At 31.3% G+C, this 17,620-nt stretch overlaps 2 protein-coding genes across 4 annotated transcripts in view; one reads left to right on the top strand and one right to left on the bottom strand.

Moving 5' to 3' along the window:
* Positions 1-17,620, top strand: part of Nos (Nitric oxide synthase) — a 436,979-nt gene that overhangs the window by 127,764 nt on the left and 291,595 nt on the right. The gene's annotated exons all lie outside the window — the stretch shown is intronic.
* LOC148284278 (cilia- and flagella-associated protein 299-like) overlaps positions 1-17,620 on the bottom strand; it is an 89,105-nt gene that overhangs the window by 6,929 nt on the left and 64,556 nt on the right. The window contains exon 4 of one of the 2 annotated variants that reach the window (XM_088241975.1): positions 781-896. The exons of the other annotated variant lie outside the window; for it this stretch is intronic. Coding sequence (XP_088098101.1) covers positions 855-896 — 42 coding nt within the window. The 3' untranslated portion in view covers positions 781-854. Of the gene's footprint in view, positions 1-780; positions 897-17,620 lie in introns of those variants that run through there. 2 annotated transcript variants of the gene reach the window in all.

The raw sequence follows: 17,620 nt of genomic DNA, 5'->3' as shown, positions 1-17,620 counted from the left end.
CCCTTTATAAGTTTGTTCCAGTGTAGGTTTAATAAATAAAACAAATACTCGTACCTCAGAAATGGAAAAAACATTTATGACAAAAAAATCAGAATTCAAACAGAAGATTAAGAAATAAATTTTAAATAACTTGTAATGCAAAAATATGTAATAAAATAAATAAAACCACTTCGTTTTTAACCTTTATTTTTTTTTATACCGACCTGTTTCAAAGTTATACAAGCTTAACTAATAAATTCTATAAAATTTTATTTTATCAGTATAATGCTGTGTATGGAACTTGTAACTCAAGTCTTTTTGTCTTATAAGGATGGTAATGTGAGATGGATACGCTCAAAACTAGACAGGAGTGGACTTAAGGAAATATTTTTTTTGTTATTATTTATTTTATTATTATAAATAACCACAAAAGTAGTGCTTCAAAAAATGTAAAATTGATAAATAAAAGTGCATTATTATTAATAGAGCACACATAAGCATATGTTTATGTGTGGTGCGCCACGTATGTGTTTTGGGTAGGTTAGAAGAAATTGCCTTAAGGCAATATAATATTTATTGTATATGTATTTAAAGTGTCAAATAAATAAATAATAAATATGTGAAGATTCAAAATTGGAAATTAAAAAAATATAAAAATTTACATATAAACATATATGCTGTAGTAACAAATTAAGTAAATATAGTTGAATTATTATTATTAAATATACGGCCTTAGCCAATTACAACAGTTACATGAAGAAACAGGAAATTTAATAAAATCTGTGTAGCAAAGACAAACAAGGGCAATAAAATAATGGTAAATAATATATTCATAAACACGATCAATATATTATGAGACTTCAAGCTAACCCATGCTAATCCATCTTCTTCCCACATTTTGTTATTGGCGAAGAGATCTGCGAAAAGCCGGAAGGTAGAATTAGAATTCCAAGTTGTATGACGAATCGATTAATCTACACTTTCTAGACATTGGGGCGTAAAAATAAATGTTGATTAAGAGAATCTTCTAAGGAAGATTTGATCAAAAGCAGATTTTGACTTCTGGTGACATGGTTGGGAAGATGAGAAGAAATGGATTGCAACAGAGGTTTATTTATTTATTTATTTATTAACCCACATTGTCCATAAACAATTTATACGGTTTAAATATTACAATAAAATATTAATTTCAAACATTAAAAAAAAAGAAGCATTGACAAACATAAGGGACATAAAGACAAGATCTGGACTATTTATTTAGTGCTTGTTTAAATCGTTGTAAACTTAAACCAAATAAGTCCAGATCTCTCTCTTGAGTTAACAATACGACAAAAACAGGTCATTGGAGAATTAAGGCCATAATTTGTTCTATGCTGATCGATGAAGCGTACTTCATTGTTTCTCAACCTACGAGTCGCAATATTGAATTTTACTTGTCCCAGTAATGATGGAACATCGATTATACCATTTAGTATGCCGAACATATATCTGGAGGTTGAACATAATAAAAAAAGGAATGTCCCACGTTCAGAAGATGAAGTCTTCGTGGGTATTTTTTACAAATATAGGTTTTCTGGTTTATAGTTCGAAGCTATATTTTTTGTAATGTGCATTTTGTTGTATTTAGAATTGTTGTTTTGCGAAAGTTTTGATGTCCCGTATTTTGGAAAAAAAAATTTCAATGGGAAAAATAAGATTTTCGGCAATAATTTAAAACGATTTACAGCTGCGCGGTACAAAATTATTTCCCCACTACAAAACGTTATGTAATATACTTGTAAATAAATTTCTTAAGAAGTTAAAATATATTTTCATTTTTTTCTGTATGTGGCAATTTTTTTCAAAATTGTATCTTTTCTTCATTTGATTAACTCACTTATCAGTAAATGGATTTTGAATTGACGAATCCCGCATGCATCAATATAATTCTTTATCCCTTACTTGACACTAGACCCTTTCGATAACCTCGCTTGGCCCGTAAGACCCTTCTCCTGACCGCGATTTAACCAGAAAGGGAAAATGTGGACCATTTAAGAAGTTCTGTCCAGCTTACAAAAAAAAATTCTTAAGAGATAAACCTATGACATGTGGTGTATATTTAGATTGATTTATTTAACCTTTTGAAAAATGAAACTAAATACAAGATTTTTTTACGTAAAATGGTTGTCATATTAATAAAATGTAATGCATTTATTTTAAAATTTGCTATCTTGGATTTTTTATGCTTCAAATACAAAACTATCAAAAGTATTCACATAATGTTACTACTGCAAACAATATCCGATACGATACCCCCAATTCCATAGGAAAATAACATATAAATTATTTCTTTTTATTTATTTGTGCATTTACAATTTATGTATTATTTTATTAACATTAATTATAATATTCCCTAGTTAAATTTGACTTATTTTTTTATTGAAGTATGGAAATGAAGTACTTATTTACTATCTACCATCATTAACTAAAAAAAAAACAGATTTTGATTTATTTCCAAATAGATCTGGGGTATCGAAATGCTCTTTATCTCTGTCGTAATAAGATTATATTGTTTTCTCTTGCCAAGTATTAATAATATCAATACTCTCTCTGGGCGGATTAAGAATACTTATAAGTGTGAAATCGAGCCAGAATCATGGATGAGTGTTTTTGACTAGATGGTTCTTTTCAAGTAACAATCCTGAATAAGAAAAATGAGTGGTGATAAGTTTTGCCTGAGGTCCGGGTTTCGATTACTGAGAAAGTGCTATGATATATTGATTAAAAAGGAAGTTATGCACTAACATATTTCATGTTCTTGGAATTGCGCCTGAAACTAAGGATTGATTACCTAACCTTAGTGTAACAGATGATTGGGGTAAGCTGCATCTAGTTTACCAATGCAGTTCCCTGTGCACTTTAAGGTCAAGATAAGGCTTTGATCATGATGATTTTTATTAAAAAATAATAATGTAAAGACTCGACACGGAACTGCAAGTTCTATGTACCCATATTTGTTCGTATTACTTAAGTGATCACTTTACACGGTGTGTAAAGTGATCACTTGAGCTAGCCAACGACAGATCATAAGCCTCGTAAATGCCTAGATTTCCATACACCTTCTCAAAAGGGTTTTCTCTCTCTGTTGCAACAAATTTAGATCCTATAGATAACTCCCTAGGGAGGAAATCCAGCCTGCCTACAAACATTGTTGTATTTGTATTACAGATGCCACGAATACTGATTTGGTCGAGTACCTAATACCGAATATTCGGCAAAGCTTTCGGTCGTAGTGCCGAACATTCTGCCGTCAAATATTCGGCAAAAGGTGTGTGCATTTCGCGCGTGCCAGGTTACCAGCTGACTCGTTGCGGTGCGTGCAGGGGTTACGGGGCGGGCGTATTTGTTTCATTTGAGAGTAAATCGTGTCGCGACACGCGTTTTTCGGTTCAGATCAATGAGGAACTTCAGCCCTACGGGAAATTGGATACAAAAAATGTTTTCTTACGCGGGGTAAAAATTAGAGCATTAAATTGTACTACAAAGTTTCTTGAAAATGTACAGAAAAAATAATAAAAAATATGTTGATAAAAACGCACTACTTTAAATGACGTCACTGGTTCATGTGAATCAACCTATGATCTGAGAGCTATGGAAGATTTCCGGTCTGCTTGTCGCTTCTGGACCAATAGGAAGAACTGAATGAGAATAAGCGGAAATGAACCTCTGACGTCACACGCGGAGTTATTTCAGAAATACAAAACTTTAAAAAATCGTAGCGCCGATAATACAATATGTAAAAATTAAAAAAAAAATTTTGACTTAGTTTAACAGTCTATTAACAAATGAAAAATTTGAAAAAAACCACTGAACTTCCTCATTCAGTGCCAAAATACGGCGTTTATTGGCAAAATTCAAAATGGCAATTTATTTTTCTTCTTCCAATGAATTAATTTAATTATACCTTTCTACCGTTTTCAAATTTCAATTTTTATATTTTTACCAAAACTAAAATCCCCCCAAGCCACTTTCTGTAGCTTGTTGGTGGAGAATATATTTATCCTAACTTATATAATATTTTCTACATTTATAAAAACAATGAATAACAGATATAATTAATATAATTAAAATATATAACTTAAGTACATACTTGCGATACAAAATAAAACAAAGAAAGTGTTTCATATGGAAAAATCGCAAGAAAATATTCGTAGCAGCTTCGTACAAAAATACTTATTTTAGAGCTACATATATAACCCTTTATATGAAGTATATATTATATATACTACAAATAAATAATACAAATGATTATATATTTCTTTGTAATGTAATCGAAATGAAGAAATTACAAAAATAGAACACATAAAAAATTTCTGAAAAAAGTTACAAAATTAAAAACAAAGTGAAAAGATTACATATATTTATTTATAATTACATCATATGAGGGCTTTGGAAGAAAAGATAGCAAACTCCCGTTTTGGTGTTTTCGAGAAAAATAACAAAAACTGCTACAATAGTGCCAAAGAGAGTCTTCATGCTAGAAATGTTATTTTCACTGAACTTAAACTTTAAGATACTAATAAATTAGCTCTTATAAAAACACGAATTCAAAAACTTTCTTAATATATGTATGGAACGACCATTTTGAAAATTTAAATCTCAAGCCTGTCATTGGTCAAATAAAATGGCTGATGAATATTGCTATGTATGCTTCCAAACACTATTTGCAAACTATCAGAAGTATGATTTGAACCACACTTGCAACTTAACTCATGATTTTTATAAAAATAAAGTTGGTAAACTACAGAATGACAACATAACTAAAAAAATATTTTTTTTGGAGGTTGCTATCTTTGCTTCCAATGCCCTCATATTGTGTAACTAATAGTCATTATTAGTAGCAATTTTAAGTTATAGGCAATTATTTGTTCAGTATACATAATGGCACCAGTTAATAAAAAATCACCTATTTAGGAATATTACGAGATTTGTCGTGAAGATAATAAACTGTGTGTGTTTACTGTGTAATAAGATCTCGCGAGGTATTATTTATGAAGAAAAGTGCAATCGTTCGCTACCAACAAATGCTGAAATTTTTTTTTTCATTAATCTCAACTTACCACTGATAGATTTTAAGTATTAAACTAATCATTTGTGATTCAAATAGATTCGAGTACATTTTAAAGTAATATGTGCGTTCTTTTTTCATAGTTTGGTATTCGGCCAAAAAGTATAAAATACGCAATACCAAATAATAAAAAAGTAGCCGGATAGGCCAAATACCAAATAGCAGCCGAATATTCGAGGCATTTCTAATTTGTATTGTCTGACTAATATGCAAAACTCGAATCTTCAAAAATAGGAGGGTGAAAAAAAAGTACAGTTTTTTTAAATTATATTGTTTTTTCACCCTCCTGTAAAATTTGTATTTTTGGAGATTGGAGTTTTGCAAGTTAGTCAGACGGTATATTATTTTAACAAGGCGAGTAATTTCATGAAGTATTTATGTGTGGTTTATATACAGTTGTTACAGAACACGTTTGGAATTACTTTACTGTTGGTGTAGAATATTATTTCACGTGCGTTTGTGTAAAAACATTTATGCGCCGATAAAAAAGGAAATTTATAAATCCACCCCGTGAACTAAAATCGCTGTTTATACATGAATTGCTCCGAAGCCCCGGAAAAGAGTGAAAATTCTTGGCGAAGCATTTATCTATTCGACTGGTATTTTTCATTAAACCGAAGGTATAAGTTCAGTTTTACAAGTGAAATACATTTAAATGAATTACGGGCGTTTAATCGTTATTTTACCCATACATTGTGTTTATTACCGCTTCCAACTGTGAGATCTCCTATTACGAAGGTTTAACATCTCCTGGAGCGATCTCTTAGAATATTTTATTGGAAATAAACTTAAAACGGTGGTTTTACCTCACGTTAAAAAAAATATTTGGTAATCTAAGTGACAATAAATTAAACCGGGTGCCGGATGAGTAGTATCAGAGCATCACGTTTTACTAATCCCGCAAGTTTCATTTTAATTTATGATTCTATTGACATAAACGGCAAATCCGCCTTTTACAAAACTTATAATGTGAACATATTTGATATTATTGTTTAAAAAAAACAAACATTACTTTTTATCTAAGATTTAGAAACAAAAAATTTAATCTAAAAATTATATAACACATTTATTAGAAGATTAAAACAATTTAGAAATAAATGTAAATATCAAATCAAATAATAAAATATTTCAAAAAATTAGTGTATCAAGAAATTTCTGATGAACTGTTTTTTATAAAATTATTTTTTAAATTTTATTTATTTATGATTTACATATAAGACAACATATTTATTATTTTTTTAAAAACATTTTTTTTATATTACAGGATTCACCAAGTCAATTTATATGGCTTGTCGGTAAAGATCATTAACATGAAAACATATGATCACACTACATAGTTGTTTAATAATAATTACTAAAGGTTTAATTACCATTCACCATCGTCGGAAACGTTTAAAAGGTATGTTCTTAAAAGGCAATACCCTACACGAAATATATCCGATACCTGGGAATAACTATTGCCGAGTTCACGGAGTCTGTTTAATACGGCATTACAATTGAATGCACTATCCGTGTATTGTTGCTACAAAACAGTGGCACCTGTCTAGTCATTCTTCCAGGCACCCTGAAGTTGATGAGAGATAACAGTTCTGGACAATCCCATAATTTTAGGTCTATGATTTTTCTTTTATCGTTAAGTGTTAACAAATTTAATGTTTTTAATGAAAAAAATGTTCTGTATAAGTTAATCTCTTTTTCGTTCAAGCTGCTAGATTTTGGAATGAGCTACCTCTTTATATAAAAATGCACCTTCTTTAGCCACCTTTAAGATACGCCTGAAACATTATTATATATCTCCAGAATCCCGAACAGTTTTCATCCAGTTTTTACTCCTTTTTTATTTTTATTTTCAAATATATAATATTTTTATCCCCTTTCTTTCCTTGGTTCCTCTTTCTCTCTCCTTCCAAACTCATTATCTGATTCCACATTCCTCATAATTTAATATGTATAACAAAATATATATTTTTTTAAAAATGTGCAAGCTTTATCTCCCAATTAAAAAAAACAGCTGTTAGTTTGAATTTATTAGGTTATTTTCATTTTATGTGTGTATCTTTTGATACATATTTATGGTTTTTAAGTACATAATTTCAACCCGCTTTTTTTTTTGAACAGTATGTTTTTTGGTTGACTGGAAGATATTGCTTTTATCAACGAGTCCACCAAAGTATTTATTCTTTTTACTTGAAGTTTAAAAAAAATAAATAGGTGTCAATATATGTTTCGCACGTTTTTTTTTACAAAATTTAAAGTGAGCACCAATAGTAGTAACACAAAATGGTTAATGTTATACGTCATTCGAAATAAAATTATCTGCTCAAAAAGAAATTGTGCTTGTTTTTTCGTTACACATGTTATTTTATTTAATTACAAGCTTTCAAAATAGAATGTCAAGTAGACACCTCCTTCTGTTCGCATTTGATCGAAGGGATTAAGCTGCTTGCGATATTTGCGCGGTGTATGGCGAAGATACAATATCTTGTAGAGCAGAAAATTTTCCTTCGAATGACGCATAATTTTAACCATTTTGTTTGACTATAAGTGCTCATTTTAAAATTTAGAAAAAAAGCAGATACACCTAATGTTACACCTTATATAAAATAATGAACGCATTAAATGATTTTGAAAAAAAATCTAATAAAACAAGATAAAATAGATAACGTGCCTCTTTCGTTTTGCTTTTTTGGTAAATAGTTTCTTATGGGAGCTAGGATTACCCAAAAACCTAAAAAAGCGTCCAGTTTTTTTTGCCGACTTCAGATATACGGTATCCAAATATGATAAATAATTTAGAAAAACGAAAAAGTACCGACACAGAAAATTTTATAAGTCAGTTTTGGGGTGCGGAAAACGGGACAGCGAAACGTCAATTTCGTTGATTTAATTTACGAAAAATCGGTCTGGCATGCAGTTGTTTTTTTTCCACCGTACCGGGGGGTATGAGGGTGAGTAACAGAAGGTCAATATTCAAATACGTACCAATTCGTCAAAATTATTAGCTACCGCATACCCTTTTAATATTATTATGTGTGACGTGAAAACACGCAGTTTTTTATTTAAATGTTAAAAAATGATGAATGTATGAGTACCTATACTTTGTTTGCAACTAGCATTATAATTTTTTTAAATGATACAGATATCGTGGTTAGAAAGATAATTTTAGTACATTGTCTTATCACTTTTTATCGAAATGTTTTTCCCTTTTGACTATACCTACGAATTGTGTAGCTAGACGAGCAAGCAGATTCCTTTCGCGTAAAGGTTACATCACGCTCATACATTTTTTCTCCACAAGTGTTTGATGTTATCGATGCGAATAAAATTCGAGGCGATTACGAGTTTTCTCCACGTATCTAATCGGTTGAATAATGCGAACAAAGTTTGCGAAGCCGTGGAATGATTAAACATATGCCTCTTCCTGTTAAAGGCCCCAAACATTCCCATTTCTGATATGAATCACACGGGCTTGGGAGATATTTCAATTTTTAAGCTAGTCCTACAATACTAGGCTTTAAGGGGTGCAATAATAGGCGGAGATATGACCGTGCTTGAGCCTCGGCTGCTCATTGCGGGCCCGAGAGGCGATTTTTCATTACAAAGCCGAATGAACTCTTTACAAAATGAGCTAGAGTATCACCATATTTCTTGCAGCAGTCAAAATACGTACATTATAATGTTTTTAAAGTGTTCATTGGTTGAATACAAAATTTTTAGTCAAACAGTGGATTAAATTACTTTCATTTGAGATTGTTTATTAAATGCCTGGACTATACAATGGATTGTTTTTGTACCTCTGTTGATGCTGAATACTCTTCGTCAGACACAATACTTGCCGGATCTTGCTGTTTTTTTTATTGAAATTTTAATAACTTTTAATAGGATAAACAATTTGATTCCGAGATAATAGTCGGTGAAAATGCCTTTTTTGTCGATTCCCGCACGCAGGACCTTTTCAGCAGAGACAAAATTGATTTAATATTTAGTTTTCATACAAACATAAGTATAACTTTAAAAAAGCCACTCGTCAAATTCCGCAGCAAATAAGCGGTCATCTTATTTTTTAAAGTATTATGCCAGTGATGTTTTGTTAGAAGTTACGCAAATTTTAAGCACTAGCTGTAGATTTTTCTGTAGAAAACAAGATTGTATTTGAGCGCATATATCAAATATTTGTATTTGATAAATAAATATAAAACACATTTATGTCAAAATATGTCATTGCGAAACACGTACATTGATAAATATTTACAAATACTAAAGATTGACGGATATTTCAATTGAAACGGAAAAAGTATCTGGGAAGGATCGTTGAAATCTAAGCATTTACACAGAAAATGACCTATTTACGTATTGTTAATATGGTTGTTGATTTGGTTACCCGTAAAAATGATTCGAATCTCACGAACTAATCGTGTTTTCAAAGAAGAGGTTTTAAACATCACGAATAAAGAGTGAAAATAACTGACCACTGTCAAAAAAAGAAAAGCCTAATACTTTGATCACGTGTTTTGCAATGATAAGTATCTATACTCTTCTACAACTTGTCGTGGAAGGAAACATAAGGGCAGGTGGAGTAAGGGACGAAAAACCGCATAATGGCTCAGGGGTTTGGTGTGCCGAATGCAGTAGTGCTAATATGACTGGCCCAGGATCGTGATGAATTCAGAATAATGATCGCCAGCCTCCGTCAAGAGCGGCAGGGGAATAAAAAGAAAATTGTAAAAATTTTACGCGCAGAAGTAATTGTATCTTTTACTATAAACGATTAGCTATAATTATTGTTCAGTGTTTTCTTTGTAGATTTTTCACTATAAAAAGCTTGAGTTAGTATAAAGATGTAGTTGGTCTACTTATTGTACGAAATACAATCAAATGCATGAGTAGATGAAAGTGTTATGTGACAAAAACAAAATGCAGAAATATCTGGGATTAAAGTTTTGAACACCAATACAATTATTGATAAAATAACACCTTAATTTGGTCATAAAGTTTGTTTTCAACTTCTTTTTTATGGTGGAGTTGGATACTCTATTCCCTCGATTGGAAACAAACACGTTTTAACTAGTGTATTTGTCGCACAAAAATCCATAATTAAAATAATACCCAGAGTCCCGATACAGACATCTACTGAAGAAATATTCCACAAATCACAACTTATGACACCAAAGTTATCAAATAATGAAACAATACTCATTTACAGATTCAAAAACTTATCTTACTCAAATAAAAGGCATAATTTTTACAACACATCACATACAAATAATATAATCACTAGATCCTCAACACAAAGACAACTTAAACAAATTCAAACTAATACCACTTTCAGAAAAAGGAATTTTGAGTATTATTCAAATAAAATCTATAACTTACTTCCACTATCTATTAAAACAATAAGTAACCAGAAAACGTTCAAAAAGGCTATAAACATAGGTAAGTGGAGCAAGGTAGAAGTAAAATGGATTGTCTCAGTCGCTCAAACCAATATTAAATCAACTGCTCCACAAGTATATAGCTTATGTTATGTTTTTGTTTTTTCATTGTGCGTTTTGTAATATAAATAATATAGATGTACATAAATTAATTATATACATAAATACGTAGTGTTTTAAATTGTCTGAACATTTTATTAATTATCTTTGTTTATGAAGTTAGTCTTTTTTGTTTATTTTCAAATGTAAAAATATTTAAAAAAAAAAGTATATTGGTAAGTGTCCTCGGCACGGGTAATCCCAGTGAGGTTAGATTAATTTTATTAAGTATTTAAATAAGTAAATAAAAATAAATACATAGAGGTAAAAAAAATGCTCACATTCCATATTAAAGGCTCGTAATCAAATAAAACAATATCTGTTACGCAAAAGCAAAAACAATGTTTTAAAAAATATAACATTTTCTTTCGAATAAAAGATAACCTTTACCATTTGGTTTTATTTTTGGTGCTCATTTTAAATTAGGAAAACTTATGTTAACGCATAATACAACAATTTCCATAGGAACAATTGATATTATATTCTAAAGGAAAACGTGATTTGTAAAATATATGTTTTTTAGGTACATAAATACAAGATTATGCTTCAGAGAAAAGGCGGTCTGACTTTTCATCGTACAAACGTATTCTATATTTTTTCCCTGGATTATAACACTAGAGCTGCGATGTTTTTGTACATTAAGGTATTTACCATTGACATGTCTATTATCTTTAACTATTCAATTCTTTCATCTTTTGATGTTTGTGAAGTTAAAGAAGATTGAAGTTAAAGAGCTGAAACCTTCATTTATGCAGGTAAGATTGATATTATTGAATTATTTCACCTACATACTTGGAAATGCCTGAAATTTTATTTTTTTCAATGTATATACTTTTTCATGAACCAAGTTGATTTATCAACACTGGTCTACGAGAAGTAAAGAAATTTTTTTTTAATTCAGGCATTTCCAAGTATGTAGGTAAAATAAGTCAATAAGATGAATCTCACCTGCATAAATAAAGGTTTCAGCTCTTTAACTTCACAAACATCAACAGATGAAAGAATTAAAGGAATAAAGATATTCAAATATAGGCAGAATGGTGAATGTTACACAGTTTGCAAAGCGGCCACTTTAACAAGCCAATGACAGGTCATAAACCCTGTAGATGCCTAGACTTCTGTATTATCTTCTCTAAAATGTTCTTCATCTCTGTTGTAATATGTTAATGTTAACAGCTCCCCAGGGAGTTGAATCCAGTCCTTGTCTACGAAAATTTGTCCAAACTCAAAATATTGTTGTTTTATATTTATTCATATAGTAAATAGATAATATCATGGTTTGGGATGCTTGTTAAAAAGAGGTGTTTAACACATTATGTACTGTACTTGTTTTTTTTAAATCAGAAAACCACCCTTAAACTCTAATTGCGTACATTAATAGGATATTTCTTACCAGACAATTCATCGAAACGAATATTAAACAAGATAATGCTCCTTTTCATTTGAGGAAAACTTTGAAAAAATCTTCAAGACTTCTATATTACCTTATCTTAAATGTTTTTCATTTCTGTTGTAATATGTTAACCTTATCATTGCAATTAAATTCCATAATACACAACTGATCCAAGGAGTTTAAAAATTGGAAATTGTTTTCATTCGTTGTCTAGTATGTGAAATAATTCTGTCAGATTAATTTCAGTCGCAGCAATAAAAGTTTTAGCTCTTTAACTTCACAAAAATCAATCAACAAATGAAAGAATTGAAGAAATATGGATGTTCATAGGCAAAATGGCGAATGTTACAGTATCTTAAGTCGCCACTTCAACCAGCCAATGACAGATCATAAAGCCTGTAAATGTCTAGACTTCCATATTTTCTTCTCTTAAATGTTCTCCATCTCTGTGGTAATTTGTTAATCTAATTATTGTTTAACATTGAATTCCGTCATTGTGTGATATAAAAAAATGTAATATTCATTGCTTTGATAAAATAAATTAAATTATATTACCAATGTCGGTATTTCAGTTTTCCGCTGGGAAAATAATACCACAACCACATGCATAAATATTCAATTGATGTAACCGCTACGAATGCCATTTTGATCGAATAAATCGAATTAGTATATTTTGAGGTAACATCGTGACTGCATCGTGTCAATATAACAACGAATTAAATAATTATTACAACTATTTTGTGTATCAGCAAATAACAGAAATACATTTCTTAACTAGAAAAAAAAACATTAAAATCTGTGGTCTTTTAAAGAATTGAACTTGGAACCACTGACTCAAGTGTAGCTATTAAGATTATTATTTTTGTTAATGATAGCATTTTAATTTTTTTAATTTATGTAAAAGCATGCATAAAAAAATAATGTAAGAGCTCTTCTTACTTGAAAAACCTGCTCTAATAATATAAGTTCTGGAAAATTCCTTTTTTTTATTTTATCAACAATATTGCCAATAAAAACATTTCAAAGCGTGTAATTTTTTTCGACGTTATTTTCTTTTTTAATTGCATACAACTGTGGATTTATAGAAACCCTTTTTTATAAATATGTAATTTTTACTTACTATAAACAATGTCAATCGAAGCTAAACTGGTGGTGTACAATGGAGTTTTAGTCCCAACACTTATGTATGGAGGTGAAACATTAAACTAGCAGAAGAAGAATGAAAACAGAGTGAACGCAGTTAAAATACGATCTCTCTACGGGAAATCAATGTATGACAGGGTTACGGATGATGAAATCAGGCGACACTGTAAATCTGAGTAAAATATAACTGATAAGATTAAGAGAGGGTCTCTGAGATGGTTTGGTCATGTAAAATGAATGGACCACGAAAGAATGGTAAAACAAGTATATATTGAGAGAGCGGTAACGTGGGACGAAGACGACCAAGCAAGACGTGGCATGATCAGATAAACCAAAATCGTAAGTCTATTTATGTCAAAAGCAGACAGAAAAAAGGGTATATATGACAATATGTATGAATGTGGAAAAAGCGAGGAATATATGCCAGGATAGATGGTACATTCTCTCTGCTTACCCCTACGTTGGAATGGCCTGATGGTAGTAGTGGTAGTAGTAGTAGTAGAACTAGATTCAACCCCCTTGGGATCAATATTAATATATTACAACAGAGGTGAAGTACATTTTAAAGAAGTCTAGGCATTTACAACACTTATGATTTGTCATTTGCTTGTTTATGTGACCACATTACACGCAGCGTTACATTCAGCATTTTGCCTAAATGTATATTCCTCTAATTCTTCCATCTGCTGATTTTTGTTAAGTTAAAGAGCTCAAACCTTTATTGATGCCGGTGAGATTCTGAAGGGATTATTTCATCTGCACACTAGACATCGAATAAAAACACTTTTTAATTTTTATACTTCTTGGACCGGTTGGTTTCATCAACAATATTTTGAGTTTGTCTAAATTGTTGTACACGAGAACTGAATTTAACCGCCTTAGGAGTTATTAATATTTATATATTACAAATGTAAAGCGGTGAATTAAACCAGCTAATTACAGGTTATAAGTCCAGTAAATATCTTAACTTCTATATTCCCATAAAATGTTCTTTATCTCTGTTGTAATACTTTCATTTTTATTTTAATTTTATGCAAATACAGTAGAATTACAAGAAATTTTAATTACAAAATATAATGTATTTTTTAAAAACCGCAGATCGAAGTATTAACAACGCAATGTTTGTGCATAAGCATTTTTATTTCTTCATAATATATTATCACACATTACTCGCAAACGAGTGGAGGCGTATAAAAAAAAAAAATAAAAAAATATATATATATATTATCACACATAGTTTTTACACGCAGCTTCGCTTGGTAGTATTAATCATTTTTTTTTCTTGTGCCTTGCCGGGTCCCCCCGACGTAGGCGATCACTACAGCGAAAGCATACGTATCTGTCCTGCGCTAATTTTACATTTCGCAGCCAGGACGATTGCTTATTGATGTACTCGCCTTAGATTCCTGGGAAAAGATGACCAGAGTGGTATCCCGTTGCCTTCTCTGGTAGATTTTCTGTCGGGGTTACCTTCCCTTAGCTGGTTGGTTTTGGTTTTGAGGCGCCAAAAACTCGCCTTTCATCCTCTCGTTATCTGCTGCGATCACACCGTTATGAGTGTGATCCCATTGCCCAGGGTTCGCGACGTGGACGCTAACGAGTTGGACTAGTCAGTAGTGTTGCCGGTAGAATGCAACTGGGCGTTCGCAGCATTTTATAGAATCACATCCTCCAGCAAGATGTGACTCACTGCGACCTTACTGACAGTTTGAACCCCATTAATAATAAATGATTTAATTAATTGATTTTGTCGCTTAGCAATTAGCATTTTCCTAATGAAATGATACATTTTTCAGGATCAAGAGAAGCCTGTACCGACAGCCGGCCCTCCAACAATTATTATGCAAAGATCTATTAGTCTATGGCGACGTAGCACCGTTATTCTGTTTTAATTTTCTCAATAAGAATTTTAGATTCGTCGCTCGGTTGCGACGTGAAAGATGAATGACTTTTTCCTCTGAGGGAGGGAGATTTTTTTTGGGATGCCAGATTCTCGGCTATTTCCATGCTAAAAATCACGTCAATCGGTCGCTCCGTTGCGACGTGAAAAAAAAACAGACACTCTTTGGTATGGATTTGCTGTCGAGTATTATCCTCATTTCCTTAGCTTAAAAATTATATTTTATAATTGATTTTATAATTAATCGGTACATATGTATATTATTAACGATTAGAAGCATGTTTCTCTATATATATATATATATATATTTACGAATCATGTGATGGAGCGGTAACCTATTTATTTTAAAATCAATTATATTTCCATGCTTAAAACAAAGTTTATATTTATACTAATTTACCAATAGAATGGGCTGATGATGTATGAAGTCTTTTGTTTTTTTTTAGACATCAAAGCGAAAGGGGTCTAAAAAGTTGCCTTCTGGATCACATTGAAGGTAAAAATTATTTTCCACTCTTACTTTCCTTCAATCATCCTTTACCACTCCTTATCAATTTCCTTCTTTTCCTTTCCACTATCTCCTTGTTTGGTCCATATTTATCTTATTTTAATAAATAGTATATTTATTATTTATATAGTTTAAACTTCAAGCCGTCGTCGCTTTATTACAGTATTATTTAGTGAATACATATAATTGGATGGCAGGTCCTACTATGTACACATTTTATATAGTTTTTTCAAAAAAATATTCATTTAACCTGTACACCTGTTTGTATTCGAAATAAAAAAAATAAAAAAAAATAAAAATAAAAAAAAATAAAAAAAAACATTCCATTGGCCTTCAACCGAGGTTTAAAGTTTATCACTGTCTGAACATTTTGTTAATTATCTGTATTGAAAAAATATTTTTTTCTTACTTAAGATATAATTGAATCACATTACAAATTCGAACACGTTTTAAAACTACCTAAATGCAAAAAGTTGACACTCCGCGGAACTCCGCGGAACTGACTGTTGAGCGCCTGGCTAATATTGACAAAAACAACGGCTCCTTAAAATAATGCCACTCATTTATTACAAAACAAGTGCAACTCACGCCCTTAGATGTTTATTCAATAAGATTTAATGCACATAATACAGTTTAATTGGACTGATTTTCTTACTTAAATACAAAATGACAGCCGGTTTGGCGCAAAAAATTGTCTTTTTCGAGAACTTCAAGCCCTGGTTGAGGGTCAAAAGTAGTATCAAATATATTTTTCCATATTATTTGCATTCCGAGTTATCCAAAAGTCATCTTTTTAGACATTGCGAAATTCGAAAAAAAAATATCGGCCCACCGAATTTACTTATTATTCTTTCAATAATATTTATCTGAATAATTAAAATAGAGGGTCTCGTTCACAGGTCTCATTTGTTATGATCTTGATGCAATTTTATAAAAGGTATTCCTATATCGTCATCAAGAGTATTGCTTTTAGGAGCGATATTAAAATTATCTACCATGTTCTTGAGCTCGTTTTCTTCTTCGATGGCGCTTCAGCCCAAATCGAGCTTTGGCCTCCTTTAACTGTTGCCTTCAACTCCGCCTGTTCTCAGTAGCCATTTTCAAATTTGCAGCTTGTAGAAGCTGTGCAGTATCTTTTTTACATCATCTACCCACCTGTCTGGGTTTTCCAATCCTTCGTTTACCCACCGGATGTCCAGTTATGACTTTCTTAGTTACTCGCGCATCGGGCATTCTTTGTACGTGTCCAGTCCAACTCAACAGGTTTTCCAATCCTCCGTTTACCCCCCGGATGTCCAGTTATGACTTTTTTAGTTACTTGCGCATCGGGCATTCTTTGTACGTGTCCAGTCCAACTCAACCTGAGCAGTTTTATGTGGGTCGAGATATTAGGGGCTGAATAATTCAGCATTTTGCCTAATGCGCCACTTTTCTCCAACTTTTACGAGACCACAGGTTCGGCGGAGAACTGTTTTAAAAAAAAATATATATCCAGTTTTATAATTCGCCAATTTACATTCCAAAACACAAACATCAAATTATTAAGACCATACTGGCAAACATTGAACGCTGGACACAAAATATGTTAGTATGGCAGTATTCAAGTCGCACTGTGTCAACGTTGTATTTTAGTCAAAATAGGGAAATATCTCATCTTACAAATACCGATAAAAATATATGAAATGAATTAAGAATAATTAATTGTATTTTCAAAATCAATATGTGTATTGTGGAGAAATGTTTTCATGTATAAATTTTCAAAAAATACGTCACTAGAAAAACGTGACATGTTTGGACTTGATAGTTGTGACGCGACGTCAAGATATCTGACAATGTTCTTAGCAAATTTGAATGGCCAAAAACAAATAAACACGAATCGTGACGTATTAGGGGCGTGGCCAATGGCCGTGTCAGTTTTTGCGGGAATTCAAAATTTCAAATTATTTTTTATGTTGGTAATAAGTAGCAAAAAATGTTTTTTTACTGGAGAGTATTTCATAGACCTTGATAACTTGAAACATAAAATTTGACGATGTTCTATTTAAATTTAAACGGTCAA

The sequence above is a fragment of the Micrasema longulum genome, unplaced genomic scaffold, assembly GCF_059751315.1.
Source record: "Micrasema longulum isolate JH-2025_06_02 unplaced genomic scaffold, ASM5975131v1 h1tg000133l, whole genome shotgun sequence".
Classification (NCBI taxonomy): Eukaryota; Metazoa; Arthropoda; class Insecta; order Trichoptera; family Brachycentridae; genus Micrasema; species Micrasema longulum.
Note: the sequence above shows the minus strand (reverse complement) of the source record. Positions and strands in the feature narration are given on the sequence as shown.